Source organism: Leucopleurus acutus, assembly GCF_964270905.1.
Source record: "Leucopleurus acutus genome assembly, chromosome: 6".
Lineage (NCBI taxonomy): Eukaryota > Metazoa > Chordata > Mammalia > Artiodactyla > Delphinidae > Leucopleurus > Leucopleurus acutus.
Window position 1 is genome coordinate 4347823 of NC_139149.1, and position 20625 is coordinate 4368447.

Below are 20625 nucleotides of genomic sequence, written 5' to 3' on the forward strand. Positions count from 1 at the left end.
GGAGGCTGGACATCCAAGGTCAGGGTGGGCTGATTTGAATTCTAATGAGGGCTCTCTTTCTGGCTTGCAGATGGTCACCTTCCTTCTATGTCTTCACAGGGCCTTTCCTTTCCTCTGTGTGTGTGTGTGTGTGTTTATGAGTGTGTATGTAGAGAGAGTGAGAGCTCTCTCGTATCTCTTCTTACAAGGACACCAATCCTATCAGATCTGGGCCTCACCCTATGACCTCATTTAACCTCAGTTACTTCCTTAGAGGCCCCATCTCCAAGTATAGCCACACAGGTGCTCAGGGCTTCAACATATGAATATGGGGGACATGGACATTCAGTCCATAGCACTGAGGTAAAGTTTTAAGCTTGGAGATGATCACACCTTAACTTCTATGGGCCTTAGTTTTGGGGTGGGGGGAGTCGTGTAAATCTAGTTAGAGGTTGGCTGGGTTGTGGTTTGTAGTTGCCATGGTAACCTTCAGTGCCCCAGACAGTTGGAATTTCTCGGCCTCTTTCCATCTGTCTACTGCTCATCATGAGTCCAGGAACTGGGGCAGGCGTTTTATGCTGGCTGCAAAGAGTAGAAGCAGAGATGATAGTAGGATGGGAGACACCACCTAAATGTTAAACCAGAGGATCCAAAACACAATTAAACAAAGCAAAACCAGTTGTGCATGTCAGGGGTGAGGGGCTGAAGAGGTAGGAGCAGTCAGGGCAGTGACACAGGTGGAAGGGACGGCCTGGACATACATTTCCTTGTGCACTTTCCAAGATGGGTGTTCCCTGGGAAGGTGGGAAAGGTTGGGGGGGTGCCCTCCAGGCCTCTCCTCCTTGATTTGTAGTTCACCTTGACAGCCCCCCAGCTGTGAACCTCAGCAGCCATGCAGACTCCATGCTGCTCCAAGTGGACCTAGCAGGGGCCCTGGTGGCCAGTGGCCCAAGTCATCTCGGGAGAGAAGAGCACGTGGTGGTGGAGGTGACCCAGGCTAATGCTCCAGGCTCCAGGCAGTGGCGGCCACAGCAGGTTATACTCATAAGTTATTTGAAAGGAATTGTAAAAACTCATTTTACCTCTTTATAAATTGAGTTTCCTCTCTAATTGATTTGATGGGAGCCATAAGGCAATGACACCATTATTAGGCAAGCCCTTATCTTTTGCTTTGTCTTTGAAATTCTCTTTTCTCTAAGACAGTTATAAAACTCTCACCATTTCAGTAAAGTCAGGCTTTTGAGGGTTTTTTTTTTTTTAATTTAGAGTGATTTTACTGGGCAATTCAGGGAAACATTATATATTTGAAAGTGCAGTTAAACCTGAGCCTTCAAATATATAATGTTTCCTTCTGTACCATGAGGTACTCCAATACTACGGGCCCCTTGAGTTTGTGGACACTTGGCTAAGACTGTGCCTGGTTTCCTCGAGCTTCTGCTTCTATAGCAATAGGACCTTGTGCTCAGTGTCTAAGCCAAAGCCTTCAGTTCACATCCTGTGAAGGCTAGGAGAGCCAGCAGTGGCGTTGTCACCATGTCCCAGAGCCCAGACAAGGCCTGGCCCCTCTCTGTGCATCCTGACTTGTGCCCCAAGTCCTGGCCTCAGTGACTCCCCTGGATTATCATGATGACTTCTATATGAAGTCGTATCCCTAGTTCATGGGTTTTCTCTATCGTAACTAATAGAAGGAAACCCTGCTGGTACACAAGGCTGTGTCATCCAAAATGGAGTGTCACTAGAGTAATGGTGGGTTACTGCCCCATCATATTTTTCTGCCATGCAGAGAAGTGTCCCCAGAGCCAATGTCTCATTATGAAGAAGGCTGCGGTTTCATGGGCAATGGCTGATGTTGCACCGATATTCTAAACCGGTGGCTCTGGCTGTGGTCTTAGGACATAAACTTGGCTTCCCTGTTTGCAGCCCACAGCTCACTGGCTCCTCAGTAAAGACGAGGTAGGCACATTTCATCTGCTGTTGGCTCCTTTTGTGACCTTGTGTGGAGGAGGGCATGACCTTTTGCAGCCTGCTGACATAGTTGCCTGCTCCAGAAACACAACACAGGAGATCTTTACTGAAGGATTTTTTTCTGATACATTCTTTCCAAGCACAGAAGTGTTTAAGAGAAATTTTGATCTCTCATTCATGCTTTGACCGATGTCAAAGTTCCTATTTTCAATTTTCTTTATGATTTGTGGGTGGCAAGACTCCTGTCCTCCCATTGAAAGTTCCCTGGCAACCTTAGTCAGGCTGCCTGCATCTGCCTGGGTACACCTCCATCTCTGCACACATCTGGCCCCTCTCAGCTGGCTTCTCCATTCCTCTGCTCCTGACAAGCGCACGTACAGGCACTTTGGCCCACAGCAAAGGCAGCTCATCCTCTGGCCCTCCCTCCCACAGGCTCCTGTGACCTGTGTGTGGAGAGTTTCCTGCCTTCAGTTTGCAAACAGGAAGCAGCTCTAAACAAGCTTTCTCGTCAGTTGCCTCAGTGGGTTTAGAAGACTCCAAGTCTCCAGTAATGTGAAATGATTTCCTTTTCTCTTAATATATCGTATTTACTTCTATATCTTTGTGTCTTTGTACATGAATTCTGTATTTGTACTTCAGTATTTTTCTTAAACACAGCCCTCCAGTTGTGGACATTTCCAGCTGCACACCACCTGGCCATCTCTAGTGTCTCCATGCGAAAAGGCTTCATGCTCCTCTCTTTCTCCTTTTCTTATTCTAAACAAGGACCTACATTGAACAGCGCGGGACCCCAGGTGATGGTCCAGGTTCAAAGCCTTACCAGGATTTCATGCTTTGACTTTTACAGGTCACTCATAACTGGACGGTGTTTTTAAATCCAAGCAGAAGTGAGCGCACGGTGCTGAGCAGGACCTTTGAGGTTCTGAGCAGGTGGGTCTTGGTGACTGAGGTGTTGGGGAAGCCCCTCTGGGACACACTCACCTAGAGAAGTGTGACCCTTGGGACACCAGTTATGAATAGCCAGGCCAGTTACGGGCTTGGACGAGATGCTCCTCTTGTGTAGACAGTGAACATGAGGCTGTGGCCGGGCGTCAAAACCACACATATCAGGAAGTAAGAGGATTGATTACAGAGCCCATTTTGAAGCAAATGGTGTTTTATAGTTGATGCTTTAAATTCATTAATATCATTAAGCTATGCAATGGGGAATTCTAGAAAATCTTCGGATTCTTTTTTTCTTTAATGCCACTCTGTATTAAGTCTGTACTTGGTTACTGTATGAGTTTGCTAGGCCTGCTATAACAAATACCACAGACGGGTGGTTTAAACAGTAGAAATTTATTTCCTCAAGTTGTCAACAGGGTGTGTCTCTCCTGAGGTCCCTCTCCTTGCTGTGTAGACACCATCTTCCCCCTGTGTCCTCACGTGCTTGTTCCTCTGTGCATGTCTGTGTCCCAAACTCCTTTTCTTATAATGACACCAGTCATACTGGTGTCACTATTTTTGACTTAATCATCTTTGTAAAGATCTTATCTCCAAATACAGTCACATTCTGAAGTGGGGTTAGGAAGTCCACATATTGAAGGGACACAATTCAGCTCAGAACAGTTACTGAAATTTTAGAAAGTGCTTTAGTTTCACCATGCCACATGCTGTTGATGACTTACATGCTTCTTGTTCCTGGTGCTTTCACCCCACTGGTGACAACCTGTCTACCTGTTCTCAGGTTGCACATCCTTTTCCAAATCTCTCACATGTGAGAATAGTCGGCTGTGCTATTTGTTAGCAGGTAAAGCAATCAGATATGTGATAAGGAGGAAGAGGGAAAATTAAATGGCTAACCACTGTGAACTTCCCTGCTCACTGTTCATTGTTGGAGTGGCAGCTGCAGCAAAGAAGGCGCTGCCTGATGGGGGCTGAGTAGCTATGTCAGAGGGGCCTGGCCATGGGGAGGCTGTGCATGCATCTCACACAGCTTGCCTGTGCTCAGGGCTCCTCATCTGCCAGGTCAGGCATTGTGTGAGTCACTCTGAGATCAGTTCAGGCTCTGGTTATGGCCATGGATGATGTGTTGAGAAAGACACTGAGGGAGCAGCACTAATGGTTGATGGCTGGTCTGTTTCCCTTATCAGTGGTAAGATCTTTGCTTCATTCTGCAGAGAGCCTGTTTCCATCAGCGTTCGAGCCTCCCTCCAGCAGACCCAGGTTGTTCCTCTTTTGATGGCTTATCAATACCTCCGCACAAGCATTGAAGCACAAGTGACCATGGCTGCGGTCATTCTTGCTGGGGTCTACGTGCTGATTATATTTGAGGTAACTTGCATGCCTGCTCTCCTGGGTTTATCTGTGTGCCCACAAGTGTATTTTAACACTTACTTGTTGGGTGCTTAGGGATAGGCTCAGTCTTGCATCTTAGTCAAACTGAAATAGTGTCTTTCCTAAAAAGTGACATTTCCCTCATTCTAGGTAGAAAATTGCTCTGTACTGCAATATCTGCTGAATCTTGGCAATTGACACATGCAAGATAAGTTTTGCCAGGCACCAGCAAAAGTTTATTGAGAAAACTGAATATGCATGTGATTTTCTCACCCTCACTTTGCTGCTCACACAAAGTGTGATCCTGAGGGGACAAATGTTGGACCTCTCTGAGACTCAGGGTCTTCTTCTGTAAGATGGGCATGTTAAAATGCCCCCTAGCTGCTTCATAGGATTGTGTGCATGATGGGGACCTGGGAGACCTTGGGCTACATGTGGGGAAGGATTATTATCTTTTATGCTTATCAACTCAGCTAATGAGCCTTTTCACAAGTGATCTCATGTCCCATAAATTCAATTTTTCTGGGAAACTTTAAGTGTGGCTATACCTTCAATAGCATGGAACAAAGTACAGACACTGCCTGGGCTGGGCAGGTCCATCGTTGGTTTGATTGTGAAACCAGATTTACAACAACGTGTTGATGGGAATGTTGGCTCCAGTGGGCTGAGCCTGGAGGGTCAGGAGAGGATGTGACTGTGAAGAGGTGTTTCTTCCCGAGGTATGAGAAGTGCCGTGGAACTTCAAGGAGGTGAGCTGAGGGAGGAGTCACCAGGATAGTTCCTGAAGTCCCTTGCGGCTGTCTGGTCTGCCTGGCTCCAGCAAGTTGAGCCCCATAGCTGTCCAGCAAGGTCCACTCACTGGTTTAGTTGCTCTTTCTCTTAATGTCTCTTTTATTCTGGGGCAGCTCTATTCTCTCCATTCTTTCTCTATTTTCTTTTCAATCAATATTATCATTGTTTCAGAATTCCTATGGCCACACACACACTCTGTGATCCATCAGAGTCCAGAGGGGTCCAGGAGCAGGTCGTTGAGCAGTTTTCTCCCTGAGAGGCCACAGAGAGCACACTCCTCCCTCTGTGGCAGTGTTTCTGCCAAGGGCAGGATGCTTGAGATTCAGAGCCCAAGGCTTTTGCTGGGGGCTTGTCACATAGGCACCCTCAGCCCACCAAAGTCCCAGGCTCCCAGAAGTAAGGCAGATGTTCACAAAAAGTCACATTTTTATACCAACAGTTTAGGCATACTGGTACAGCAGAATGCAGTACTCCAGGCCCACAGAGCAACCTTATCACTTGGCAACACAGGAAACATTTCAAAAGCCAAGTACTCAGATGTCAGCCAAGGCCAACCCTGGAGCAGGCTCTTCTAAAGGCCCTTCTAATGATGGCTGCCTTAGGCTTGCCAGGGCTTTACTGCATCACCATCTGGTTGAAAAATCCTATTCTGTTTTTCTGTAGAATATCCTGCACCCTGGATTGTTACTCTAGTCCCTCTATCTCCGACAGACTACAACTTAGATCTGAAGCCTTCAGGTTAAATTTTGGGGCCCATAGGCTTCACAGGTGTGCTGGGAGTTTGAGTTGTATCGAGGAGAAGGAATCTGGGTGTCCTCCTTTCAGGGATGCTGAGATTGCCCAGTGAGTTTAGGTGGTAGCAGCCCAGCCTGTTTGTTGTCATGCTCCCTGCTGCTACCTTTGCTCTTAATGGCTTTAATACCCACCAGGGACCATTGCCTGACTCAGTGGTTTCATTAGCATTTACAGTAAACTTTCTGTCCTTCATTCTGCATTTATAAATGATTCATTCTGTATTGAAGAACTTTCTCCCACCCAATTTCGTTATTGTGAAACACACTTCATGCCAGAGACACAAGATTAATTTTCTTTTATTAATGATTTTCATAGTAGTGAATAGCTGCCTTAGCAACTTACAGTGGTATCCACTGAGTTATTTTGTGTCTCTTAGATTTTTTTTTTTTTTTTTTTTTTTTTTTTTTGCGGTACGTGGGCCTCTCACTGTTGTGGCCTCTCCCGTTGTGGAGCACAGGCTCTGGACATGCAGACTCAGCGGCCATGGCTCACGGGCCCAGCTGCTCCGCGGCATGTGGGATCCTCCCGGACCGGGGCATGAACCCGCGTCCCCTGCATCGGCAGGCGGACTCCCAACCACTGCGCCACCAGGGAAGCCCTCTTAGATTTTTTTGAATATCATTTTGAACTTATGGATATAATAGATTCAGTGTGCTTTAATCAATCACAGTCACTAATAATTAAAAAAATACAGTCCAGTGCCAATTTATTTATTTTTGAATTTTATTTTATTGTATTTTTTAAAATAGCAGGTTCTTATTAGTTACCTGTTTTATACATATTAGTGTATATATCTCAATCCCAATCTCCCAATTCATCCCACCACCACCGCCCCCCGCTTTCCCCCTCTGGTGTCTATATGTTTGTTCTCTACATCTGTGTCTCTATTTCTGCCTTGCATACTGGTTCATATGTACCATTTTTGTAGATTCCACACACACACGTTAATATATGATATATGTTTTTCTCTTTCTGCCTTACTTCACTCTATATGACAGTCTCTAGGTCCATCCATGTCTCTACAAATGACCCAGTTTCATTCCTTTTTATGGCTGAGTAATATTCCATTGTATATATGTACCACATCTTCTTTATCCATTCATCTGTTGATGGGCATTTAGGTTTCTTCCATGACCTGGCTATTGTAAGTAGTGCTGCAATGAACATTGGAGTGCATGTGGTTTTTGAATTATGGTTTTCTTTGGATATATGCCCAGTAGTGGGATTGCTTGCTGGGTCATATGGTAATTCTATTTTCAGTTTTTTAAGGAACCTCCATACTGTTCTCCATAGTGGCTGTATCAATTTACATTCCCACCAACAGTGCTGGAGGATTCCCTTTTCTCCACACCCTCTCCAGCATTTGTTTTTTGTAGATTGTCTCATGATGCCCATTGTAACTGGGGTGAGGTGATACCTTACTGTAGTTTTGATTTGCATTTCTCTAATAATTAGTGATGTTGAGCAGCTTTTCATGTGCTTCTTAGCCATCTGTATGTCTTCTTTGGAGAAATGTCTATTTAGGTCTTCTGCCCATTTTTTGATTGGGTTGTTTGTTCTTTTAATATTGAACTGCATGAGCTGTTTATATACTTTGGAGACTAATCCTTTGTCCGTTGATTCGTTTGCAAATAGTTTCTCCCATTCTGAGGTTTGTCTTTTTGTCTTGTTTATAGCTTCCTTTGCTGTGCAAAAGCTTTTAAGTTTCATTAGGTCCCATTTGTTTATTTCTGTTTTTATTTCCATTACTCTAGGAGGTGGGTCAAAAAGATCTTGCTGTGATTTATGTCAAAGAGTGTTCTTCCTATGTTTTCCTCTAAGAGATTTGTAATGTCCAAGCTTCATTTAGGTCTTTAATCCATTTTGAGTTTATTTATATTTATTTATTTATTTGAATTTGTCATCTTGTATTCTTTTCTTTTCCTTTTTTTAAAAAAATATTTATTGGAGTGTAATTGCTATACAATGGTGTGTTAGTTTCTGCTTTATAACAAAGTGAATCAGTTATACATATGTTCCCATATCTCTTCCCTCTTGCATCTCCCTCCCTCCCACCCTCCCTATCCCACCCTTCTAGGTGGTCACAAAGCACCGAGCTGATCTCCCTGTGCTATGCAGCTGCTTCCCACTAGCTATCTACCTTACGTTTGGTAGTGTATATATGTCCATGCCTCTCTCTCGCTTTGTCAGAGCTTATCCTTCCCCCTCCCCATATCCTCAAGTCCATTCTCTAGTAGGTCTATGTCTTTACTCCTATCTTGCCCCTAGGTTCTTCATGACCTTTTTTTTTTAAATCTTTATTGGAGTGTAATTGCTTTACAATAGTGTGTTAGTTTCTGCTTTATAACAAAGTGAATCAGTTTTACATATACACATGTTCCCATATACCTTCCCTCCTGCGTCTCCCTCCCTCCCATCCTCCCTATCCCACCCAATTACACAGTCACAAACCACCTAGTGGATCTCCCGGTGCTACGTGACTGCTTCCCACTAGCTATCAACTTTATGCTTGGTAGTGTATATATGTCCATGCCACTATCTCATCTCGTCACAGCCTACTCCTCCCCCTCCCCATATCCTCAAGTCCATGCTCTAGTAGGTCTGTGTCTTTATTCCCATCTTACCCCTATGTTCTTCATAACCATTTTTTTTTCTTAGATTCCATATATATGTGTTAGCATACGGTATTTGCTTTTCTCTTTCTGACTTTGCTCTGTATGACAGAGTCTAGGTCCATCCACCTCACCACAAATAACTCAATTTTGTTTCTTTTTATGGCTGAGTAATATTCCATTGTATATATGTGCCACATCTTCTTTATCCATTCATCTGTTAATGGACACTTACGTTACTTCCATGTCCTGGCTATTGTAAATAGAGCTGCAATGAACATTTTGGTACATGATTATTTTTGAATTATGGTTTTCTCAGGGTATATGCCCAGTAGTGGGATTGCTGGGTCGTATGTTAGTTCTATTTTTAGTTTTTTAAGGAACCTCCATAGTGTTCTCCATAGTGGCTGTTATCAATTTACATTCCCACCAGCAGTGCAGGAGGGTTCCCTTTTCTCCACACCCTCTCCAGCGTTTGTTGTTTGTAGATTTTTTGATGATGGCCATTCTGACCAGTGTGAGATGATATCTCATTGTAGTTTTGATTTGCATTTCTCTAATGATTAATTATGTTGAGCATTCTTTCATGTGTTTGTTGGCAATCTGTATATCTTCTTTGGAGATATGTCTATTTAGGTCTTCTGCCCATTTTTGGAATGGATTGTTTGCTTTTTGATATTGAGCTGCATGAGCTGCTTGTAAATTATGGAGATTAATCCTTTGTCCCTTGCTTCATTTGCAAATATTTTCGCCCATTCTGAGGTTTGTCTTTTGGTCTTGTTTATGGTTTCCTTTGCTGTGCAAAAGCTTTTAAGTTTCATTAGGTCCCATTTGTTTATTTTGGTTTTTATTTCCATTTCTCTAGGAGGTGGGTCAAAAAGGATCTTGCTGTGATTTATGTCATAGAGTGTTCTGCCTATGTTTCCCTCTAAGAGTTTTACAGTGTCTGGCCTTACATTTAGGTCTTTAATCCGTTTTGAGTTTATTTTTGTGTATGGTGTTAAGGAGTGTTCTAATTTCATTCTTTTACATGTACCTGTCTAGTTTTCCCAGTACCACTTGTTGAAGAGGCTGTCTTTTCTCTACTGTATATTCTTGCCTCCTTTATCAAAGATAAGTTGACCATATATGCGTGGGTTTATCTCTGGGCTTTCCCTCCTGTTCCATTGATATATCTTTCTGTTTTTGTGCTAGTACCATACTGTCTTGATTACTGTAGCTTTGTAGTATAGTCTGAAGTCAGGGAGCCTGATTTCTCCAGCTCCGTTTTTCTTTCTCAAGATTGCTTTGGCTCTTCGGGGTCTTTTGTGTTCCCATACAAACTGTGAAATTTTTTGTTCTAGGTCTGTGAAAAATTCCATTGGTAGTTTGATAGTGATTGCATTGAATCTGTAGATTGCTTTGGGTAGTAGAGTCATTTTCACAATGTTGATTCTTCCAATCCATGAACATGGTATATCTCTCCATCTATTTGTATCATCTTTAATTTCTATCATCAACGTCTTATAATTTTCTGCATACAGGTCTTTTGTCTCCTTAGGCAGGTTTATTCCTAGCTATTTTGTTCTTTTTGTTACAATGGTAAATGGGAGTGTTTTCTTGATTTCACTTTCAGATTTTTCATCATTAGTGTAGGAATGCAAGAGATTTCTGTGCATTAATTTTGTATCCTGCTACTTTACCAAATTCATTGATTGGCTCTAGTAGTTTTCTGGTAGCATATTTAGGATTCTCTATGTATAGTATCATGTCATCTGCAAACAGTGACAGCTTTACTTCTTCTTTTCTGATTTGGATTCCTTTTATTTCTTTTTCTTCTGTGATTGCTGTGGCTAAAACTTCCAAAACTATGTTGAATAAGAGTGGTGAGAGTGTGCAACCTTGTCTTATTCCTGATCTTTGTAGAAATGGTTTCAGTTTTCACCACTTTGGATGATGTTGGCTGTGGGTTTGTCATATATGTCCTTTATCATGTTGAGGAAAATTCCCTCTATGCCTACTTTCTGGAGGGTTTTTATCATAAATTGGTGTTGAATTTTGTCAAAAGCTTTCTCTGCATCTATTGAGATGATTATATGGTTTTCCTCCTTCAGTTTGTTAATATGGCATATCACATTGATTGATTTGCATATACTGAAGAATCATTGCATTCCTGGGAAAACCCCACTTGATGATGGTGTATAATCCTTTTAATGTGCTGTTGGATTCTGTTTGCAAGTATTTTGTTGAGGATTTTTGCATCTATGTTCATCAGTGATATTAGCCCATAGTTTTCTTTTTTTGTGACATCTTTTTCTGGTTTTGGTATCAGGGTGATGGTGGCCTCATAGAATGAGTTTGGGATTGTTCCTCCCTCTGCTATATTTTGGAAGAGTTTGAGAAGGATAGGTGTTAGCTCTTCTCTAAATGTTTGATAGAATTCGCCTGTGAATCCATCTGGTCCTGGGCTTTTGTTTGTTGGAAGATTTTTAATCACAGTTTCAATTTCAGTGCTTGTGATTGGTCTGTTCATATTTTCTATTTCTTCCTGGTTCAGTCTCAGAAGGTTGTGCATTTCTAAGAATTTGTCGATTTCTTCCAGGTTTTCTATTTTATTGGCATATAGTTGTTTGTAGTAATCTCTCACGATCCTTTGTATTTCTGCAGTGTCAGTTTTTACTTCTTCTTTTTCATTTCTAATTCTATTGATTTGAGTCTTCTCCCTTTTTTTCTTGATGAGTCTGGCTTATGGTTTATCAATTTTGTTATCTTCTCAAAGAACCAACTTTTAGTTTTATTGATCTTTGCTATCGTTTCCTTCATTTATTATTCATTTTGTTCTGATCTGATTTTTATTATTGTGTCATTTAAAGGTTGTGTTTCCTTATTAATTTTCTGTATGGATGATCTGTCCATTGGTGTAATTCAGATTTTAAAGTCCTCCGCTATCATTGTGTTACTGTCAATTTCTCTTTTTATAGCTGTTAGCATTTGCCTTATGGATTGAGGTGGTACTATGTTGGATGCATATATATTTATAATTGTTACATCTTCTCCTTTGATTAATTCCTTGATCATAATCTAGTGTCCTTCCTTGTCTCTTGTAGTATTCTTTATTTTATTTTTTAAAATTTGTTTATTTTTGGCTGCCTTGGGTCTTTGTTGCTGTGCGCAGGCTTTCTGTAGTTGCAGTGCACGGGCGCTACTCTTCATTGCCATGCTTGGGCCTTTCATTGTGGTGACTTCTCTTGTTGCAGAGCATGGACTCTAGGGGCACAGTGTTCATGAGTTATGGCACACTGGCTCAGTAGTTGTGGCTCACGGGCTCTAGAGTGCAGGCTCAGTAGTTGTGGCACATAGGCTTAGTTGCTTTGCGACATGTGGGATCTTCCTGGAGCAGAGCTTGAACCCATGTCCCCTCATTGGCAGGTGGATTCTTAATGACTGTGCCACCAGGGAAGTCCCATTCTTTATTTTAAAGTCTATTTTATCTGATATGAGTATTGCTGCTCCAGCTTCCTTTTGATATCCATTTGCATGGAATATTTTTTCCATCCCCTCACTTTCAGTTTGTATGTGTCCCTAGGTCTGAAGTGGGTCTCTTGTAGATAGCATATATATGGGTCTTGTTTGTGTATCCATTCAGTGAGCCTGTGTGTTTTGGTTGGAGCATTTAATCCATTCACATTTAAGGTAATTATTTATATGTATGTTCCTATTACCATTTTCTTAATTGTTTTGGGTTTGTTTTTCTAGGTCCTTTTCTTCTCTTGTGTTTCTCATTTACAGAAGGTCCTTTAGCATTTGTTGTATAGCTAGTTTGGTGGTGCTGAATTCTCTTAGCTTTTGCTTGTCTGTAAAGCTTTTGATTTCTTTGTCGAATCTGAATTAGATCCTTGCTGGGTAAAGTAATCTTGGTTGTAGGTTCTTCCCTTTCGTCACTTTAAATATATTGTGCCACTCCCTTCTGGCATGTAGAGTTTCTGCTGAGAAATCAGAAACCTTATGGGAGTTCCCTTGTATGTTATTTGTCCTTTTTTCCTTGTTGCTTTTAACAATTTTTCTTTGTCTTTAATTTTTGTCAGTTTGATTACTGTGTGTCTTGGCATGTTTCTCCTTGGATTTATCCTGCCTGGGACTCTCTGTGCTTCCTGGACTTGGGTGGCTCTTTACTTTCCCATGTTAGGGAAGTTTTCAACTATAATCTCTTCATATATTTTCTCGGGTCCTTTCTCTCTCTCTTCTCCTTCTGGGACGCCTATAATGCGAATTTTGGTGCATGTATTGTTGTCCCAGAGGTCTCTTAGGCTGTCTTCATTTCTTTTCATTCTTTTTTCTTTATTCCCTTCTGCAGCAGTGAATTCCACCTTTTTGTCTTCCAGGTCACTTATCCATTCCTCTGCCTCATTTATTCTGCTATTGATTCCTTCTAGTGTATTTTTCATTTCAGTTATTGTATTGCTCATCTCTGTTTGTTTATTCTTTAACTCTTCTAGGTGTTTGTTCTTTAATCCTCTAGGTCTTTGTTAAACATTTCTTGCATCTTCTCACTCTTTGCCTCCATTCCTTTTCTGAGGTCTTGGATCTTCACTCTCATTATTGATCTCATTATTGATGATTGTTCAGCAGTTAGTTGTGATTCCAGTGATCTTCACTCTCATTATTCTGAATTCTTTGTCTGAAGGTTGCCTATCTCTACTTCCTTTAACTGTTTTTCTGGGGTTTTATATTGTTCTTTCATCTGGTACTTAGCCCTCTGCCTTTTCATATTGTCTATCTTTGTGTGAATGTGGTTTTCATTCCACAGGCTGCAGTATTGTAGTTCTTCTTGCTTCTACTCTCTGCCCTCTGGTGGATGAGGCTGTCTAAGAGGCTTGTGCAAGCTTACTGATGGGAGGGACTGGTGGTGGGTAGAGCTGGGTGTTGCTTTGTTGGGCAGAACTCAGTAAAACTTTAATCCACATTTCTGCTGATGGGTGGGGCTGAATTCCCTCCATGTTGGTCATTTGGCCTGAGGTGATCCAACACTGGAGGCTACAGGTTCTTTGGTGAGGCTAATGGCAGACTCCAGGAGGGCTCACACCAAGGAGTACTTCCCAGAACTTCTGTTGCCAGTGTCCTTGTCCCCAAAGTGAGCCACAGCCACCCCCACCTTTGCAAGAGACTCTCCAACACTAGCAGGTAGGTCTGGTTCAGTCTCTATGGGGTCACTGCTCCTTACCCTTGGGTTCTGACCTCACACTACTTTGTGTGTGCCCTCCAAGCGTGGAGTCTCTGTTTCACCCAGTCCTGTCAAAGTCCTGCTAGCCTTCAAAGTCTGATTCTCTGGGAATTCCTCCTCCCATTGCCAGAGCCCCAGGTTGGGAGGTCTGACGTGGGGCTCAGAACCTTCACTTTAGTGGGTGGACTTCTGTGGTATAATTGTTCTCCAGTTTGTGAGTCACCCACCCAGCAGGTATGGGATTTGATTTTATTGTGATTGTGCCTGTCCTACCATCTCACTGTGGCTTCTCCTTTGTCTTTGGATGTGGGGTACATTTTTGGTGAGTTCCAGTGTCTTCCTGTCAATGATTGTTCAGCAGTTAGTTGTGATTCCAGTGATCTTGCAAGAGGGAGTGAGCACATGTCCTTCTACTCTGCCATCTTGAATCAATCTCCAATGCCAATTTATTTTTGAAAAGACTTCTCTGTTATTCTAGGATTTTTTCATCATTTTTTATATAATTTTACAGGCTTTGAAAATCACATAATTTGTAAATTTTTATTAATCTTTCATAATTTAATGGTAGTTATTAATAGCTATTCAGAAAAAAATCCTCTCCCTCCCTCCTAACAGCTGTCCCGAGGTAATTAAGGCCCTGTAAGGAGATCAGTTCAACATGGCTTCCACCCTTGCAGAAACAAAAAGTGGAGAAGTGAGAAGAAACTAGATACTTTGGTTCATTCATCTTGGTTCATTGAGGGAACCCTTGGACTCCCTGTAAGTCAGTCAGGTGAACTGGTGCCCGTCAGGATAAGGCCTCACCCCTCTGCTTCTCCATACTATAATGTACTGGCTATATTATCTATTAAAAATCTTTTTTTCTGTCTTGAAATAATTACAGATTCACAGGACATTGCAAAGTAATGTACAGGGAAGCTTCATGCACTCTTCCCCTGCCTCTCTCAATGTTAACATGTTATACAACTGTGATTCAAAATCAAGACCAAGAAATTGGCGCTGGTAAAATCCTTACAGTTTATCCAGATTTGCTCCCTCTGATAGCCCTGAGAAGCAACACCCATCCTTTCCCTCACCATCCCTAAGGCCTGGCAACTACTAATTTTTTCTCCTCTATAATTGTTATTTCACCATTGCTGTATAATGTAATAATGTAATATGTATCTTTTGAGATTTTTTTTTCCACTCAGCCTGATTTCATTGAGGTTCACCCAAATTGTTGCATATATCAATAGTTTGTTGCTTTTTATTACTGAATAACATTTCATGGTATAGATGGAATGGTTTGTTTAAGCATTCATAGTTTGAAGGGCTAAAAAAAATTTTGTATGTGTGTGTGGTGAGCTATTATAAGTAAAGCTGCTGCAAACATTTAAAAATGTTTTTAAAAAAACATTTTTATGTTTTTTTAATGTCAAGTTTTTAATATTCTTTATATATTCTAGATGTAAGCACTTCATTGAATATGTGGTTTGGAAATATTTTCTCTCCATCTAGTTTATGAATTTTTCCTTTTAAAGATTGTGCTTTTGCTGTCAAGTTTAAGAACTCTTTGCCTAGACCTAGATCCCAAAGATTTTTTCCTATGTTCTTCCCTAAAATTTTTGTTGTTTTACTTTTCACATTTAAGTCCATGATACATTTTGAATTAGTTTTTAAGGTGTGAACTAAGGGAGGAGATTCATTTTTTAACTTATGGATGTCCAATTGCTCCAGCACTATTGAAAAGGCTATCCCTTTTGTATTGCTTTTGTTCCTTTGTTAAAAATTACTTGGGCATATTCGTGTGGATATATTTCTGAGTTCTCTATTCTGTTTCATTGATCTATGTGTCTATTATTCCACCAGTAAGACACTATCTTGATTACTACTTGATTATTGTAAGTTTTGACATTGGCAAGGATGATTTCACCCACTTAAAAAAAATTGGTTTGGCTATTCTATGGCCTTTCTCTTCCCATATACATTTTAGAATGGCCTTCCAGTACCTGATGGTATATCTCTCCATTTAATAAGGTGTTCTTTTATTTTTTAAAATAATTTTTCATCACACAGATCATGTACTTTTTAAATTAAATTTATAACTGTTTCCTTTGGAGCAATTATAAATGGTATTGTCAATGAAAAAAATCAATAAACAATCAAGTTAAGAAGAAAAAAGAGAGAATTTTATTTGATCTAAACTGAGAGACAAATAACCTGAAAGACAAATTCTCAGAAGCTCTGAGAACTGTTCACCTGTTGAAGGCACAATCTTACACACTTTTAAGACAAAGGGTCATACATCAAATTGACATGCTGACATTTTACATGAAGTTCACCAAAGATACATAGTTCAGATAAGCACATACAAAGTAAGCAGTAGGTCACTATGCCCCCCACTACAGAGTTGGGAAAGATTGCTAATCTTTTAAGAAGTTACACTGCTAGCATCACAAGAAATGAGAAAAAAATGATCTTTACAGTTTAGCAGGCACTCCTATCTTTGAGGAACTCTGGTTAATGTGTAATGCAGATGTACACTGCACATTAGGGAGGGAGGGCGGAGGCCCAAAGGAAGAGAGAGACAGAGAGAGAGAGAATTTTATGTTTAAATTTTCTTGTTCTGCCTTAAAAATATAAATTTTATTTAACCAATTTCTCCCTTTTAATCATCAGTCTTTCAATAGAAAGTATTAGGTGATCAAATATTTGGTCCCTGAATGCCAGGTGCTCACCTGCCCTGGGTCCGTCATATCCCTTGATGCTGGATCTTAATAGCCTGGTTCTTTCTTTTCTTTTAGGGAGTTACACTAGCAGAACGCTTGGGAAGGACTGACAGTCAACTCCATGTTGTCCAATAGGACGTATGCCAATTTTACCCTGTGTGTTCACTGGGCATGCCCATTATCTTATATAGAACTATACATATGATCAATAATTTCAAGTCGTTTATATGTCATTATTTTAGTTGGGGCTTGGATATACACTGAGAAGCACAAGAGATTATCATTCTAGAAGTGATACAGAACATAATCGATATAGCTAACCAACAATAACAAAGTCATAAGCAGAGATTTAAACCATGAATCCCCAGAGCTGAAACTTTTACATAAGATTTCACCTAGACTAGGAGGGGGATCTTTCAAGGAGAAATTTTATTTTTCATGTGATTCATTAGATGAGACATATTAGGGGGCTCATCTGGTAGGAAAATACAATATTCAGTTTAGATTGTAGTATAAGATCCCCCTTGCAAAGTGGTTTTAAAAATCAAGGACCATTTGGTTTTGCAACATTGTTTTCCCATCATAGAAACCTCAGAATTGAATAAATTAATGAAATGTAGTAAAAAATATATAGACGTATATGCCAATGGGGAAACATTTTATAGGCAATACATTTTATAAGGCAACCCTATTCTTGGGTTAAGAAATTTAGGGACATCTGATGTGTTGCTGGGCTAAGGGATTTAGGGATGTCTGCTGTGTTGCAATGCTCTTGTAGTCTCTTTGGCCATTTGGCAATGGTGGCTGATAGATTCTGAGTATATCTTTGTTTACATGCATCCTGAAAGATTTTGTCACCAGGTATCTTGGTATCCTGCTACCATGGATCTCTTAACTCTGTAACTGGTAGAGAAAGGAGGTTCATCTGCCTCTTTGTACATAGACAACAGGGTCATATAATGCCCCAATAAGCATAAACCTTCTACCTGCTAGCTATTAAGACATTTATGTGCTCATCCTTGGGAAGGTGGGTCAATTCCAATACCACATATGAGACAAAACCTGGGGGAGCACAAGTGATCCCTCCCAGGGTGCTAAAATTGATAGCTTCATCAGTTGGAAGTTTTGTTAACATAGTATTAAATCTTGGATCATTTCTCCTGTAGGCTTTCAAAACACCATCTATATGGTATTTGACATAAGATAGTTGCTGGCACAAGTTATTTGTGTTTTTCTCTTGAAGACATTAAATAAGGGAGGTAGTTGCGGGGGAAGGTCCTAGGGTAAGTTTTGTCAATTCTCTAAGGGCCAACGATTGTGTTGGACAAGGGATGGAAACATTAATACATAGGAGAATTTGGGCCTTGAAAGTTCAGGCCAGAGGGAAATCAATCTAAGTATAGGAATCATGAGGGGCCTATATCAGACTTACACTGACTGAGGAATTTGATGACAGATCCAACAATTTGTTAAATTGCCTCTAGTAGTTATACTTTGTGACAATTTAACTAAAGAATTTTCTGTCTATCTCAAACACTGGGGCAAAAGTATAGCTGGAAGTAAAACAATAACTTTCAATTTTGACAGAGAGATAGACATTTGGTAAACAGTACAATTTAACTAGTAGGATGGGTCTTACAGGCCTGGTCTGGACTTTTGGGTTAGCTGTCTGCTACCCTGGTCATCTTTTCTCATCCTAGCTTGATGATGCTTGTCTTAGTTGAAGTCAGGTGTTAGAAACAGGGGTCAAAGTCCATTCAGGTGGAGGAGCATTTTTTAACATTAGAGATGTGAATCCATGAATTTATTTCTTTCAGTTTGGCTGTACATGGCTTAGTTAATACTACCTGATAAGGCCCTTTCCATTATGGCTGCAAATAATCTTTAATTTGATGCCCTTTCTAATAAGCAAAATTTCTAGGTTGTAATCCATGATTCTTAAAGTTTCTGGCTCCTGGGAGCTTGCTGTAAAGGGAGTTAGTTATCAATCTTTAAATTTATTTTAAGTGCCTCAATAAGGCCCTGACAATAGTGTAGTATATCTCCCTTGAATCACTGTGGGTGAAAGTTTCCAAAAATATTGTTTTCAACGCATGAAGAAGGGCCACAGCAGGACCTGAGAGCTTAGACTTCAAAGAAAATGATGATGATGTTGATACCCAGCAGAGCTAATGTGTGCGGAGAGGCAAGCACAGTTCTGAGAATTCTGTGTTTGTTAATGGGACCCCCACCACAACCCTACTTTATAAGTGAGGAAATTGAAGCACAGAGAAGTCAAACTGCTTGCCCAAAGTCCTCAAGCTGGTGAAGATGGAGTGAGGGTGGATCCCGGTGGGCTTCCTTTGGAGCCCAGTTTCCCACCGGGCTGCATTGTTTCTCAAGGAGCAAGGAAATGTCTGCAACCAGAGCAAGGAAAGCAACACAGGGATGAAAGAATATCTGTTATGCACCTACCATGGTCTGGCTTTGTGTTTGCATATGTTATATTATTTAATTCTAAAAAGATATGGGAGGCTGAATAATGACTTCCCCCTCCAACCCAAGGCATCTACTTCCTACTCTACAGAACCTGTGAATATGTGACCTTACAGGCAAAAGGGACTTTGCAGATGTGATTAAATTAAGGACCTGGGGAGATTATTCTGGATTGTCCAGGTGGGCCCAGTTCCCTAAAGTGGAGAACATTTCTGTGGTCAGAGGGAGATGCAGCTATGGAATAAGGGTCATAGAAAGGTGATGTGAGGAATTGACCCACTGTTGCTGGCTTAGAGGATGTGAAAGACGGGCACTGGTCATGGAATGTGGGCAGCCTCTAGAAGCTGGAAAAGGTGAGGAAATGGACACTTTCTTAGAGCCCACAGACCAGCACAGGGCAGAGTTCCTTGAGCTTAGCCGCTGTGTTGGATTTATGACCCGTAGCATTGTAAGACAACAAGTCTGTTGTATTAAGCCACCTGGTTTGTGACAGCAGCCCTAGGAAATTAACACAGTAGGCTCCCTTCAGGGAGGTGTTATACTCTTGTTTGACAGGTGGAGAAACTGGGGCCTGGAGAAGATAACTTGGCGTAGGTCCCAGTCTTGGTTCATGGGAGCGGCAGAATTGAACTCAGGTTCATCCATAGCGGATGTCACATGGTTACTGGGCTGCACTGACAGCTGAGAGGTGTCCCAGCCTGGCCTTCCCATCCTCCTGACCCCAGTGCCCCACGCACGTGCAGTGAGGTGATGACTCCCATTTTGTATACAAGAAGATATCTGAGGTTCAGAGGGGGCTTGCCTCATCCCCCAGTTTGATGATCAGTCAGGGCCTTGTTTGTAATTAAAAGGTCTGGCTGCTGTGAGCTGGAGGGATCCATTGGAAGGACATTTGGGGTGTGTGTATAAACAACTGTGTATAAGTGAGTGTGTGTGTCTGTGTGTGCAAGTGCTTTTTAAAAAATAAATGTATTTATTTATTTTATTTTGGTTGTGTTGGGTCTTCATTGTTGCACATGGGCTTTCTCCAGTTGCGGAGAGTGGGGGCTACCCTTCATTGCAGTGCATGGGCTTTTCATTGCGGTGGCTTCTCTTGTTGCGGATCACGGGGTCTAGGTGTGTGGGCTTCAGTAGTTGTGGCTCGTGGGCTCTAGAGCACAGGCTTAGTAGTTGTGGTGCATGGGCTTAGTTGCTCTGTAGCATGGGGGATCTTCCCAGAGCAGGGCTTGAACCCATGTCCCCTGCACTGGCAGGCAGATTCTTAACCACTGCACCACCAGGAAAGTCCCTGTGCAAGTGTTTGAGTGTGTGAGACTGAGTGTGTGAGTGTAAGTCTCAGTGCTCCTTTCGCCTTCATGTCACTGGCTCACTTCCTGTGACCACGACCCCACTGCTCTGAGGCAGGGGTGGAGGGTCTGGCCCATTGACCACACCTGTGATTTGATGAGTTGGTTCCGCATATGAGTGGGTGTCCTCAGCAGCAGGAGCAGACAAGTCCTGACTGCAGAGTGAGTTTCCACACCCTTGTTCTCATTAAGGTCCAGTCTGTGCCTCTCCCCAACTGACCTCATCTGGGTCAGGGAGTGGGGTAGCTGCCATGCACTCTCAGGAGCTGTGTGTGGCTCAGACACATCACACTGAGGATAAGGATTGGCTTAGCTCCTTTCCTTTGTCACCTGAGACCCTCAGGGTATGGACTGGCGTGGACCTTCTCTCCAGTGCTTTGGAACCTGATCCCACACCAGAGAGGAATGGGAGCCTCAGGAGGCATGTGACATCAGGG

The 20625-nt window shown here is 41.8% G+C and overlaps 1 protein-coding gene across 1 annotated transcript in view; it reads left to right on the forward strand.

Moving 5' to 3' along the window:
- Window positions 1-20625, forward strand: part of OCA2 (OCA2 melanosomal transmembrane protein) — a gene marked incomplete at both ends in the record, with an annotated part of 262492 nt that overhangs the window by 32094 nt on the left and 209773 nt on the right. The window contains 3 exons of the mRNA XM_082841763.1: window positions 854-1014; window positions 2792-2874; window positions 4104-4257. Coding sequence (XP_082697889.1) covers window positions 854-1014; window positions 2792-2874; window positions 4104-4257 — 398 coding nt within the window. The remainder of the gene's footprint in view (window positions 1-853; window positions 1015-2791; window positions 2875-4103; window positions 4258-20625) is intronic.